This window comes from Chenopodium quinoa, unplaced genomic scaffold (assembly GCF_001683475.1).
Source record: "Chenopodium quinoa cultivar QQ74 unplaced genomic scaffold, ASM168347v1, whole genome shotgun sequence".
Lineage (NCBI taxonomy): Eukaryota > Viridiplantae > Streptophyta > Magnoliopsida > Caryophyllales > Amaranthaceae > Chenopodium > Chenopodium quinoa.
The window spans coordinates 7,362,644-7,375,321 of record NW_018742205.1 but is presented as its reverse complement, the minus strand read 5'-3'; the positions used below and the strand labels follow the sequence as shown (position 1 = coordinate 7,375,321).

At 35.4% G+C, this 12,678-nt stretch overlaps 1 protein-coding gene across 2 annotated transcripts; it reads left to right on the top strand.

Annotated features, from left to right (window-relative positions):
- Positions 1-4,992: 4,992 nt before the first annotated feature.
- LOC110731369 lies at positions 4,993-9,612 on the top strand. 2 transcript variants are annotated; one of them, XM_021911226.1, is made up of 4 exons: positions 4,993-5,429; positions 5,567-6,062; positions 8,426-8,664; positions 8,939-9,612. In XM_021911226.1, the coding sequence occupies exons 1-4, from the start codon at positions 5,039-5,041 to the stop codon at positions 9,367-9,369; spliced, it is 1,557 nt and encodes a 518-aa protein (XP_021766918.1). In that variant the 5' UTR covers positions 4,993-5,038; the 3' UTR covers positions 9,370-9,612. The 2 variants fall into 2 exon arrangements, with proteins under 2 accessions (XP_021766918.1, XP_021766926.1); XM_021911234.1 differs by having other exon boundaries at positions 4,994-5,429; positions 5,570-6,062.
- Positions 9,613-12,678: the final 3,066 nt, after the last annotated feature.

Below are 12,678 nucleotides of genomic sequence, written 5' to 3'. Positions count from 1 at the left end.
AACCTCTCCGAAATCTGAAAACAATCCCACCTTTAATCCGCATCTGCTCAAAATAGTCCTTTTTACAAGTTAAATTTTATTTTTGTTTATAATTTTTTCGTTTAATCTCTCTCCTCCTAGCTCACCTTCCTCATCCATAGCAATCCACCATAACCACCACCACATTACCACGATCTAACCCCCACCCCCACCACCCACGAGCTCACCACTTACCCCGCCTTCTATCCCTCTCCTTTTCTTGCCACCGCACTTCTCCTCTCAACACCGCCAACCACCTCCTCAACACCACCACAACAGCCGCTAAAAGCACCCGCTTACTCTCTCTGTCTCTCTCCACCGTCACCACGCCTAGAAACGAACCTCACCTGATTCTGACCTTACCCGAAAGCCCAAACCCGAGTTAAAAAGGGTTCAAACCTCCTTCACCCAATTCAGACCGGGCAATGTTATAAATTTCGTCGGCGGTGTCGAAGAAAGGCGAATTCAAGACAGAGGGAGGAGATGGGGTGGGGGGAAAGGTTGAGGATGTGGGGGCAGCTACCGCCAAGCGGTGTTCGTCAAGGGGCTGAAATTTGAAGGAGTAGTCGTTGAATGGAGTTTTGAACACCAGGATGGGGGCTGGTTCAGGTGGGATCGGGAAGAGGAAGGGGAAAGGGGATGGTTTTTTTTGTAAAAAAAAAAATTATTATTTTCTCTTATTAATTTTGTATTTTTTTTAAATAAGACTAATCAGAAGGTGACACGTGGGCCACATGGCTAGTCACCTTCTAAAATAGGTTACTAATTTTCACAAACCGATTAAAGGACTGTTTTGAACAGATGGGGGTCAAAGGTGGGATTGTTTCTAGATTTCGAAAAAGTGGGGTTGTTTTGAGCAGAAAAGGTAAAGGTGGGGTTATTACAATAAGGAAAAATGGAAACTAATAATCCCACCTTTGCAACTTTAGCTCAAAACAATCTTACCTTTTCGAAATCTGGAAACAATCCCACCTTCGACCCCATCTGCTCAAAATGATCCTTTTTACCCATAACCTGTTTAGCCAGTTAATATTTTTTTTTTAAAATTTTATTTCTTAAGCTCTCCTCTCTAACCTCTTCAATGGCAGTTCCACCATTATCACCACCCCTTCCATAACCACCACCTCATCAACACCACCACACCACCACCTGACCCAACCTTGCTAAAAGAACCCCCCACCCAACCTCGCCTAGTCCAGCAGCCCTCCCACACAACCCCGAAACACCAGAATTCCACCTGACCTTAGCGACCCCGTGACCCACCTGACCTCCCGCTACAAGAAAAAGGTCCATTTCCGACGGATGTGTTCCGACAGACACGAAAAATCCGTCGGAAAAAACAAAATTTTCGATAGATTTAAATTTCGTCGGAAATTTCCGACGGACTTTCGATGAAAAATCTAAATTCGTCGGAAATTTCCGACAGAATTTAAATCCATCGGAAAATACTTAATTTCCGACGGATTTTCCGTCGAAAAATAATTAATTTCCGACGGAATTTTAGTGACTTTCGATGGATTTCCCACTTTGTAAAAAAAAAAATAAAAACAATAAACCCCCCACCTGCTCTATCATTTCTCTTTTCCGCCTTATTTTTCTGTCATTTATCTTTCTCTTTCCTCTTCTCCTTTTCCCTTCTCCTTTTCTCGTTCTTTCCCCTTCTCCGGAGGATCCTTTTCTCTAGTCCTCTCATTCTCCTTCCCTCTCTTCTTCGGTCTCCTCCTTCTCTCTTCTTCTTCGATCTCCTCCTCTCCTCTTCTTTCCCCTCTTTCTGACTACCTCAAATGGCGACACCACCGCAACAACAACGACACCACCATCGCAAAGCAACAACAACTAACAATTTTTTGTGGTGGTTCTACGGTGGCGCAGCAGCAACAACAACAACATTAAACGCGGCGGCCCGTCACCCACTTTGAAGATTTTTTGTAGATCTAGGTTAAATTGTAGATCTAGGTTAAATTGTAGATCTAGTTTTATTTTTTTAAAAAACAATTCTAATTATAATTAATTTTTGATATAATTGTAATGTTATTTTATTAATTTCAGAAGATAATTGTATATTTATTTGTTTTGTTTGAATTCAATTTTTTTTTTTATTTTTTTCCGAATCTTTGTGAATGTTTATGGTGGTGGTGGGTGGCTAATTTTGTATTCTGATTTTATTTTGGGTGGCTGTTTTTTATTTTGGGGGTTCGGGTTGTGAGGTGGGTGGTGGTGGTTGGTAGATTTGGGCGGCGAGGTGGAGATAAGAGATTATTTGGGTGGTGGGTTGAGGATAGGGGTTAGGTTAGGGTGGTGGGGAAGGATACAGGTTAGGGTGGTGGGAGGGTTTTTCGGGCAGGTGGTTTGGTTGGAAAACGTTGGTGGTGGTGGTTGGTGGATCTGGGTTAATTTTCGGTTAGGGTTTGGTGGTGGTCGTTGGTGAATCTGGGTTAGGGTTCGGTGGTGGTGGCTGATTTGGGTGGGTCTGGGTTAGGGTTTGGTGGTGGTGGTGGATCTGGGTTAGTTTGGGGAGTGGTCTGATGGTGGCCTGGGCTTAGGGTTAGTTAAGGGCTGGTGGTGTTCTGAGGTGGTGATACGCCGTGCCGGTGGTGGTGCGGCGTGTTTTTTTTATTTTATTTTATTATATCAGTTCCGATGGAATTTCCGTCGTAAATTTTCGGCGGATTTGTGTCCGTCAGAAATTTCCGACGGACTTTTCCGGGGCTGGAAAATCTCTTTCGACGAAACAATTCCGTCGAAAAAGGTCGTTGTTTTTCCTACAAAATCTTTTCCGACAACCGGTTTCAACGGAAATTCCGTCAGAAACGGGTATTTTCGACGGAATTTTTCCATCGGAAATGGCCTGTTATCTAGTAGTGTCCACCGAATCAGAAAATTCGGCCACCTGACCCATGCGATATATCTTGAACACCAATTGGGTCTTTCATTAAACCACCTTGCAATTGTTGAAATTTTTCTTCTTCTTTTTCTTGCTATTATTATTATTGCAATTGTTATTGTTGTTGTTGTTGTCACTCTTCTTCTGGGTTTACGACATTTGACATGGTCTACAATTGTGGAGTTTGAGTGGTCTGATGAAATTGCGTGCAAATTGCAATTGGTGGAGTTTGAGTGGTCTATAATTGTGGGTCAGGTGGGATGGGGTATGGTTGAGACTTGGGTGTACTCTGTGTTAGGCTCTGGTAAGGGGAGGGTGTAGTGGTTGGGTCCGGCGGGCGGCTGGTCTGGCAAAAGGAGGGGCTCTGGTAGGGAGGAAGGGGAAAGAGGGATTAATTTTTTTTTTTCCTTTTTTGTTTTTTAAATTAATAAAAAAAAATCAATCAGAAAGTGACACGTGGTAAGTTACCTTCTAAAACAGGTCACCAATTTCACAAACCGGTAAAAGGCTTGTTTTGAGAATATGAGGGTTAAAGGAGGGATTGTTTCCAGATTTTGAAAAGGTGAGATTGTTTTGAGCAGAAATGACAAATGTGTGATTATTAGTTTTCATTTTTCCTTACAATAATAAGACGTTCATTGCATCATTACATCAATTTGTTCACGCTCTATATTTGATGTGTATATTTTGTCAATTTTTTAGTACAACTAAATTTATATTGAATCACTTTTAAATAGACTGTGCATGACACGGGTTCTAAACTAGTTAGATTAAATAAATACCACCATTCAACATTCATATTTAATTGAGGACAAATCTCTATCATGTAAGGGAAGATATGAGAGAGTGGTGTCTGCATACATAATGAAATGTTTATGATACCCTTATACTTTTTTACATTTCGATTGTTAAAGAAAAACAAAACTAAAAATATAATAAGTGATAAACAAGGCAATGAAGACATAATTGTTCATTTTTCTAATGTTAAATATTTTTTTAGTACACTACTAGAAAACAAGCAAATTCTGACGGGCTGGTTCCGACGCACCCGAAATTCCGTTAGAAAAAGCGAAATTTCCGACGGATTTATGTTCGTAGGATATTTTCAACGAATCTAACAATTTCATCGGAAATCCGTCGGAAATTTTGGACGGAAATATAATCCGTCGAAATATATGTGCTTTTCGACGGATTTTTCCGTCATAATTTACAATTTCCGACGGAATATAATAAAAAAAATTAAAGTGTTTTTACAAAACCCTAAAAGGCTAAAACGCAGCCCCTTCCCCTTTCTCTCCTATTTCCGCCACTCTTTTTCTCTCCTCTTCTCCTCTTCCTCATCTCTGCTCTTTCTCCTTCTATCTCTGCTCTTCTCCTTCTTCTTTTCTCTCCCCTTCTCCTTTTCTCCATCTCTGCTCTTTCTCCTTTTCTCTCTCTCTTCTCTTCTCCTTCGTTCTCCCCATATCCTTCTCTTCTCCTTCTCTTTTCTTTCTCGCCGGCATGGGGTTGCAGTGTTCACGATGCCCATTTGTTCTTCTTTCTCGCCGGTGTCGAGCTGCGGTGTTCTCTAGAAATTAATGGTTATTAAGGTCAAATTTAACCATGAAAACTTTACATCTAACATTATTCTAAATTATTTTTTTTCTATTTACGAATTTTAAGTAATCAAATTGATGATTTTAATCTAATATTATTCTAAATTGTTTTTTCTATTTACTAATTTTGGCATTAAAGAAGAGAGAGAAGTGCTCGTTTATATGAAAATATCATTAAGTTTTTACTTAAATTGTATACTAATTTGGCATTAACAAGTTATGCCTATCTTCACCCCGTTTATTTATTTCTTTGTCTAATTTAATTTACGATAGTTATTTATCTTGTGTGATAAACCGTAATAATTATTTGAATTAATCTGTGGTTGCTTCATTGCTTGTATAGTTGTATCGTTGCCAAAATAAATGTCGTGTCGGCAATGTCCCTACACCAACAATTGTATCTCAGCCAAATAATATCTAGAGTGGAGCAACCACAGTCCACACAGTGAATTTAATCTTGTCCAATTCACTCTATAAATAGAACCCACTCCAATATAAAATTTTCCAATACCAAAAAAATATATTCCAAATTTGAAGAAACATGGCAGGATTACCGAGGCTTATCACGTTGATGAGAAGCTCACGTTTCTTCCAATATGAAACAGAAGAAGGGGAATTGCACGCGACCGTGCGAAATACATCTGATACAATAATTAGTGAGAACAACTTCACCTTGTTTGAAGTGAAGAGTTCAAAAGTTCATCAGGGTATGGTCCACATCATAAGTCTCTACAATAACAGGTACTTGCGGCTCAACCCAACCGGAGCGTTTATTTCTGCCACTGCAGACGAGCTCGAGGAAGACCGTGCCGAACGGTCTTGCACTTTGTTCAGGTTTGTCATCTCCGGCAACAAAGTGCGCTTTTTCCACCAGTCCGATAATGTTGAGCGGAATGTGGTAGTTTATCAAGGTGGTATCCTCGGAGTCCAGGGTAGTGTTCTTTTACTTTACTTTGTATTTAGATTGTATCTCGGCTTTCCACTTATTTATTATTATTATTATTATTATTATTATTATTGTGAGCAATAATTAATGAGTTGTGGCATGCATGGATGAATGACACAAAAGCAGGTATCAACATTACATATAACTTGGAATTTACTGACATGACCAACTTTGTAATCTTGCCGAAGCACGTAATGTTCAAAGGGGATGATGGGAATTACTTAAGAGCACGTAAAAATAAAAATCTGGCGTTCGTTGCCAACGACCCCACGGATCCGAGAGTGCACCACATTGCAAGGCTTTCATCACCTCGTGTTGCTCGTTTTAGCCTACTGTCCCCCAGATTCAATCTGTACTGGCAGAGGATGAACGGTGATTGGCTCCAATGCAACTCCAGCGTACCGTTTGCGACGAACACGACCTTCCGTCCAGTGAGGCAGGGTTTTGGTGACCAGAACAGATCCATAGCTCTGTTGAATACGACTAACAACAGGTACTGTGAGAGATGGACCCAAGGGGGGAGCGCTGGTCGTCTTAGAGCTTCCTCCTCGGGCATTGTACGTACTGCGCTGCTGACAGTGGAGGAGGCAATCCGGGATCGAGAAATCTCTGACATCAGGTATCTATGCTACTCTCTCCGTTCCTCAATAACCTTAGATATTACCAGATCCAGGATTTGGGAATGGGGGTATGAAATGAAGTTCAATAAAAAAAAAAAATTACAAAATAATATGTCTATTGCAATAATTTTTTCCTAACTAAATTTTGAGTTAATAAATCATAAATTATTTTACTTTGTATTAGTATTTGCGTGTACGATACACCCCATCCTCCGACAATAAGTCTTATAATTGAGTAAATAAATATTTTTGTGGGCTAAAAAATAGATTATCTAAGAGACTTGTTATTTGTACTACATAATAGTACCTAAGAGACCACCTATTAGATACAGGGGTCTCTTTTCTTATTAGTTTTTTTTTTAAATTTTTTTTTTTTTGGCGGAATGGGGGTACAACTTTCACTTTGTACCCCCTAGATCCGCCTATTAGGTATCTTGACATCAATTGTTTTTATAGTTTTTATTAGGACTTTTTGTCAGAAACTACCTAATAATATCCAAATTTTGTGATAAACTACCTAATATTTTTTTTTTGTGAGAAACTACCTAATCAAGGTAAAATGTTGTAAAAAAACTACCTACGAAAAGGTAAAATATTATAAACTACTATCTATACCGGATTTCCATTGGTGATCGAACTCAAAACACTCTTGAAACCACCGCTTTCATTCTCAAAACTAACACAACTTGCTTGAAATCGGATCGTCTCCACCATGCCTAAACCACCTTCCAACCCCAAAACCACCATCCTGAAGCACTATTCTACCCCGAAAATAATCTTGCCACCTTGAAAACCATCCATCACGGTAGTTTCGGGGGGTATTTTGATGAGGTTGATCAACGTCGTGATTAGGCAGTTTTTTTACAAGATTTTTTTTTATTAGGTCAAAGGTAGTATCTTACAACACTTTACCTTTTATTTGGCAGTTTTTACAATATTTTTTTTATTAGGTAGTTTCTCACAAAATTTAGGTTTTATTAGGTAGTTTCTCACAAAAGCCCTTTTTATTAATATGTAACTAAATATAATAAAAGTCGAAGATGTGCAATGGAGAACAAGCAAAAAACAATTGAGAAATCTATTGATGAAAGGAATAAATAATAATCTGTCTTAATTCCTCAAATTTAACTCCAATAATGTTGTTAGTCTATTTTTACACATAATGATGTGTATTTATTTGGATTATATATGAGTCGAATTTCAGAATCTGATCTGGATCGAACTTTGTTGATCAACTAATAACAATGATCAAATTTAAAGCAAATCTTTGAACAATGAGTTTGCCCTAGTTACTCTCGGTGATAAATAATTTTTGTTTATCATATAACAATTTTGTAAATAAATTAAATCAACATCTCTATCAAATCACCATCAACTGTGGAGCTCACATTAAAGAAAAAATTGTCGATTTATTTATAAAAATGTCATGTGATAAATAGTTTTTATTTATCATCGAGAAAAAGTAATAGTACTTTCTCTCGAGCAATAGAAGTTTAGAATTTTAATTTCAATGGACTGATATTTTTTTAAAAAATACTAAAAGTATCATTTTATGAATATTTTATTTATTCCTTTTCTTATATATTTCCTCTATCGTTTGTTACTTACTTTAATTCTCATTTTACACTATTCACACTTTTTACTAACCATAATATATTTTATTTATGTTGCATCTACTTTTTCTCCCCCACATATCTACTTTTTCACATGGTATTTGGGACTACGTATCTATCTCGCACAAGTCTCAACCTATTTTATTTTCTGAAATTTCTTAAAATGAGAAGAATGAAAAGGATAAAATGTACAAAAGTTTTTCATTAAATATGCATAATTGCTTTTCAAACTGATAAAAATTTAAATTTTCTAGAAAATCAGAAAATGTGTATATTATGTTCAAAACTTGTGCACATCGAATTTGAGTCAAATTATTTATTTGCACATTTGGTTTAAAAAATATGCACATTCAGTACAAAAATTATGCACATAAAATCTTTTTCGTCTTTCTCATTTTAAGGAACTTCTCATATATATATATATATATATATATATATATATATATATATATATATATATATATATATATATATATATATATAGAATAAGAAATTTAGCTATGATACGTTCATTAATTATGATTATCATATTCATGCATTATTTTTTCCATACAATGACTTTTATATAAATTGAATAAGATAGAGTGGATGTCAACTACTTTAAATGATTTTGCCTGATGGAGGCATACCCAAGTTTTGGGATCGAATCATATCTACATCATATAGATGGATAGGTAGTTAAAAAAAAAAAAAAAAAAAAAAAAAAAAAAACCGCATCCCAAATAAAAGTGCTAAAAATGTTGGTACAGGTATCGTCTGGAGGATGCACGCATCTACAATATGATTCCTCTAGAGTCCAGAAGCCAAATTGTGTATAACTATGGCGATAATGAAGAGATACAAAAGGTGTCATTCACCTACAGCGAGGTGATAGAGGAGAAGTTCAGCTCGTCACATTCGTGGAAACTGTCGGCCAAGGCTACCATCAGGGTTAGATTGATCCCAGTGATACTTCAGGGGAAACTGACTACAACTGCAAGCTACGGAGGTAATTTCCCTTTTTAATTTGGGAATTGTCTGACCATTTACTTAGAGGGAGCCCCAATTCCTCATCATGAAGAACGCTTTTGTTCCTCATAATGAAATTTTGGAAAATAATGTGATGTTTTTCACTAGTAAGACCGCCTGTTAAATTTGAGTGGACCTCTCTGCTTTTGACACATAATCCATGAGGAACAAAACTTGTACCTCACATTGAGGAACAGGGAATTACTCATTTACTTTGATCCACATAGTAATAATTTCATCAAAACGTACGACAGGTAGTGTTGAATGGTCCCAAAAGAAAACAATTGAGAGAACAGTGACTGGCTCCACAACCGCTACAGTACCAGCAAGGAAAGCTAGAAGGGTGACCTTGATAGTTGGACAGGGTTTCATGGACGTCCCTTACTCTTACAGACAAAGGGACATCCTTATGGATGGAACCTTCGAGGAAAAGACTATGCACGATGGCCTTTTCTCGGGTCTCAACACATTTGAATTACAGTATATTCTCGGTGAAGCTGAAGACCTTCCTCGTAGTGCTAGGCCGCCAATAGGCCATGGTGACATTGTCATCGTGCCAGGTGAGACCAAGGTCCTCTCTACAATGGCCATCTCGCGTGAAGTCGATGTGGAAGGAAAAGAGGATCCGGAACTAGCTCCAATGGAAGATCAACAAGATCCCCTGCCAAGGCCCTCCAAGCTTTAGTTACTTGCATACACTAGGTCGGTGTTCTATTAATAATGTGTGTTTTCCTATAACACACGTATTGTTTTTGTTATTATGGTTGTACTTTGCTTGTTTTGAGGGTGCATTGTCATTCAATAATTCTACTCCTTTTGTTTAATTTTCTTGTTTCATATCCAACTCTGTATGTTATGTTATTTCCTTTGTTTCTTTCTTACCCCTTTTCATATTAATTAAGTTCCAATAAAGTATGTTTTTTCTCCACTTTCCTTTCTTTGATTTCTAAATTTTAAATTCTTTATTTGATTATTTATATTTGTATAGAGATTAGAGAGCCATAAAGTCTTGGACTCTTGGATACCATGTTGGTTTCAATAACTGTGTTATGTCACACTTTTATATACTCCGTATGTGTAGCTTTTACTGATTTTGCTAGAGATGGGAAGTAAGATTCGTAGCTCTTAAAAAAATAGAGATAAAGAAATAAGATTCGTACTCGGCTGGCCCATTAAATAATCGAGGTCCATACTCGGCCAGGTTCCTGCAAGGCTACAACAATCTAATATTATATCATATTATCATATATCACTAATATATAAAGCCGATTTCGCAGTCAGGGCACGAAACAACGATACTTGATATTCTAATTTTCGTCAAGCGTCGTGTCACGTAGGCGACAAATAGGTATTATTGTGACATATATGATGCTAAGTAAGCAATTTTTGGATAGATTTTTTTAAGATAAAATTGTTGTATAGAGTTTTATTATCACTATACTTCTAATATTTTATATATACAAAATTAATCATAACTTTTAATAAATACCGTATAACTCGATTTTACGGTCTCGCAGTCAGGACACGAAACAACGACACTTGGCATTCCAGTTTTTCGTCAAGTGTCGTGCCACGTAAGTGACAAATAGGTATTAGTGTGACACATATGATGCTAAGTAAGCAATTCTTGGATAGATTTTTTTAAGATAAAATTGTTGTACAAAGTTTTATTATCACTATACTTCTAATATTTCATATATACAAAATTAATCATAACTTTTAATAAATATCATATAACTTGATTTTATTTCCATTATAAAATTCGTTTCAAAAAGTTCTTTAAAATAAGATCCATTTATAATGTATTTAATTTAGTTACAAAAATATTAGGGAATCAGTAAAAATAAGTTTTAATCAGTAAAATTAATTTTAATTTGGTAAAAATACTTCCAGTTCAGTAAAAATAATTTAAGTTCAATAAGAATAATTTCAAGTCAATAACATAGGTATCTATTTACAAACAAAATTACAATAAAGTATTATTATATAAATATAAGACATATGATATAATATGTTTAAATATCCTACATTATCAGAACGAATTATTTGAACGTATTTAACATTAAAGTAAAAATAGTATCTTAAAATTTTATCAACCATCTGGGCATTGTTCGGGCACAAAACTAGTACACATATAAAGGGGAGTTTTTTTCCGAGTTTTTAGAGAGTCACGTAAGATTTAATTTTCTTAGCGCGCCATGTAAGATTATAAATTTTAGTTGTAGCCAATTAAATAAGAGATTATTAATTTCTTTTAGAATTACATACAAGTACTCTGTATAAGCTACAATTTATTTTTATTTTTTTTTCCTCTCTTTTGAAAAGGTAAGAAGAAATAAACATTAGGAAGCGTATAAGCTACAAGTGGTCCATGCTCCGCAAAAGTCCGTATAAGGCTACATTTATTACAAATGTTTACTGTAGGCACGTTTTAAATGCATCACTAGTGTATGGTTTGGGTATTGCACCGAGTTGCTACTTTAAAACATAATGTTAGTAAAAAAAAAAATAAAAAAAAAAAAATAAAAAAAAAAAATAAAGAGGATTTAGATAGAATAATCTTTTATTGTCTTGAAATTGTTAATGCTATTCTCTTTATTCATTTTTTATAGGCTACATACATAATTATTCTTTTATCTGTTGTTGTGCTTTTTTAAAGATATATTTATTTATAAAAAGAATATAAATTACTATGGGCTAAGATGGTAAGTAGTGTGATCTTATATTCATAAACTGTTGCATCCACCATACAGGTTGTCACTACTTTCACTTCTAAGAAGTAATCTGCTTGTGTATTCACGTTTTAAAACAAACTAGTGTGTGACTCGGACTTTGCTCCGGGTGGTACTTTAAATAATTTCATTTTTATATAGATGCTTTACAAGACTTATTAATTTTTTTAACGCGGCAAATTATTAGAATATGATGACAACAATAATTCATTTTGGATTTTTTTTGCTTTTATTGTACATTATAATACTTGTATGTATTTATATATAAATATGGATTAATAGAGCATAATTATATTCTAGCTAAGATAATAATACAAGTGGTTTTCATTTAATGAGGTTTGGAGTTCAATAAAGATGGATCTAGGAACTTTGTATAGGGAGGGTCGTATAAACTACGAAGTATAAGAATTATTGATCTAAAAAAAACACAAAAAAATTGAAAGTAGTGGCATTTGAACCCCTTACGTAGGGGCTCGAGGAAGGGTATTATGACGTACTAACTACTACTCCCTCCGTCCCTTAATTTTTGCCCCATTGCAAAAATATGGGTTAAATTTTTAAAACTTTGACTATGAATTCTCGTTAATCTATAAGTGATAATATATTCATGTGGGATCTTGTTAGAATCATCTCATTGTATAGTTAATTAATATCAAATTATTATAATTTTTACGCGTATCAAAATGAAAATATATGCGTTTGAAAACGCGTTTTAAAGACCGTGAAAAGTCAAATGGGGAAAAAAATATAAGGAACAGAGGGAATAGAAACCAACTCATCTAACTATCTTTTACAAATATATCAATTTTATCTATAAAACTACTACAAAAATCTGGGCATGGGGTGGGCCATGGCCTAGGCAGGCCCGCCCCTAAATTCGTCCTTGGGTTTCAAATCTCTTACTAAGCATTGTTAATTTAGATCATTGAATGATGATGTGGCATGATGCTAAAGGTTGTAGAATAATGATGTTGCATGATACTGGGGTAAGAAAGGATACACATGGCCAGATAGATTTTGTCTAAAAAGTTAATGTACATTCTTTAGAAGATTTCAGCCAGGTTCCTCTTACAAATAGCTTAATAAGCATAATCTCATTACTATAAGCACAAGTATAGATAAAAAAAAGAAAAAAAAATTAATAAAATAAAATAAAAAAAGAAAAAAGAAAGAAAGCTATCATCCATGGTTTTGGATATGCAAAACTTACACCTAAAGAATCAGCAGATAGACAGTGTTAATCACTTGGCCTTAGCAACACG

Bases quoted from the DNA above. Each gene is read 5' to 3' on its own strand.
- LOC110731369 (XM_021911226.1), top strand. From the start codon at position 5,039: ATGGCAGGATTACCGAGGCTTATCACGTTGATGAGAAGCTCACGTTTC. The intron at 5,430-5,566 runs GTAGTGTTCTTT...ATGACACAAAAG, and splicing joins TGGTATCCTCGGAGTCCAGG to CAGGTATCAACATTACATAT. The intron at 8,665-8,938 runs GTAATTTCCCTT...AACGTACGACAG, and splicing joins TACAACTGCAAGCTACGGAG to GTAGTGTTGAATGGTCCCAA.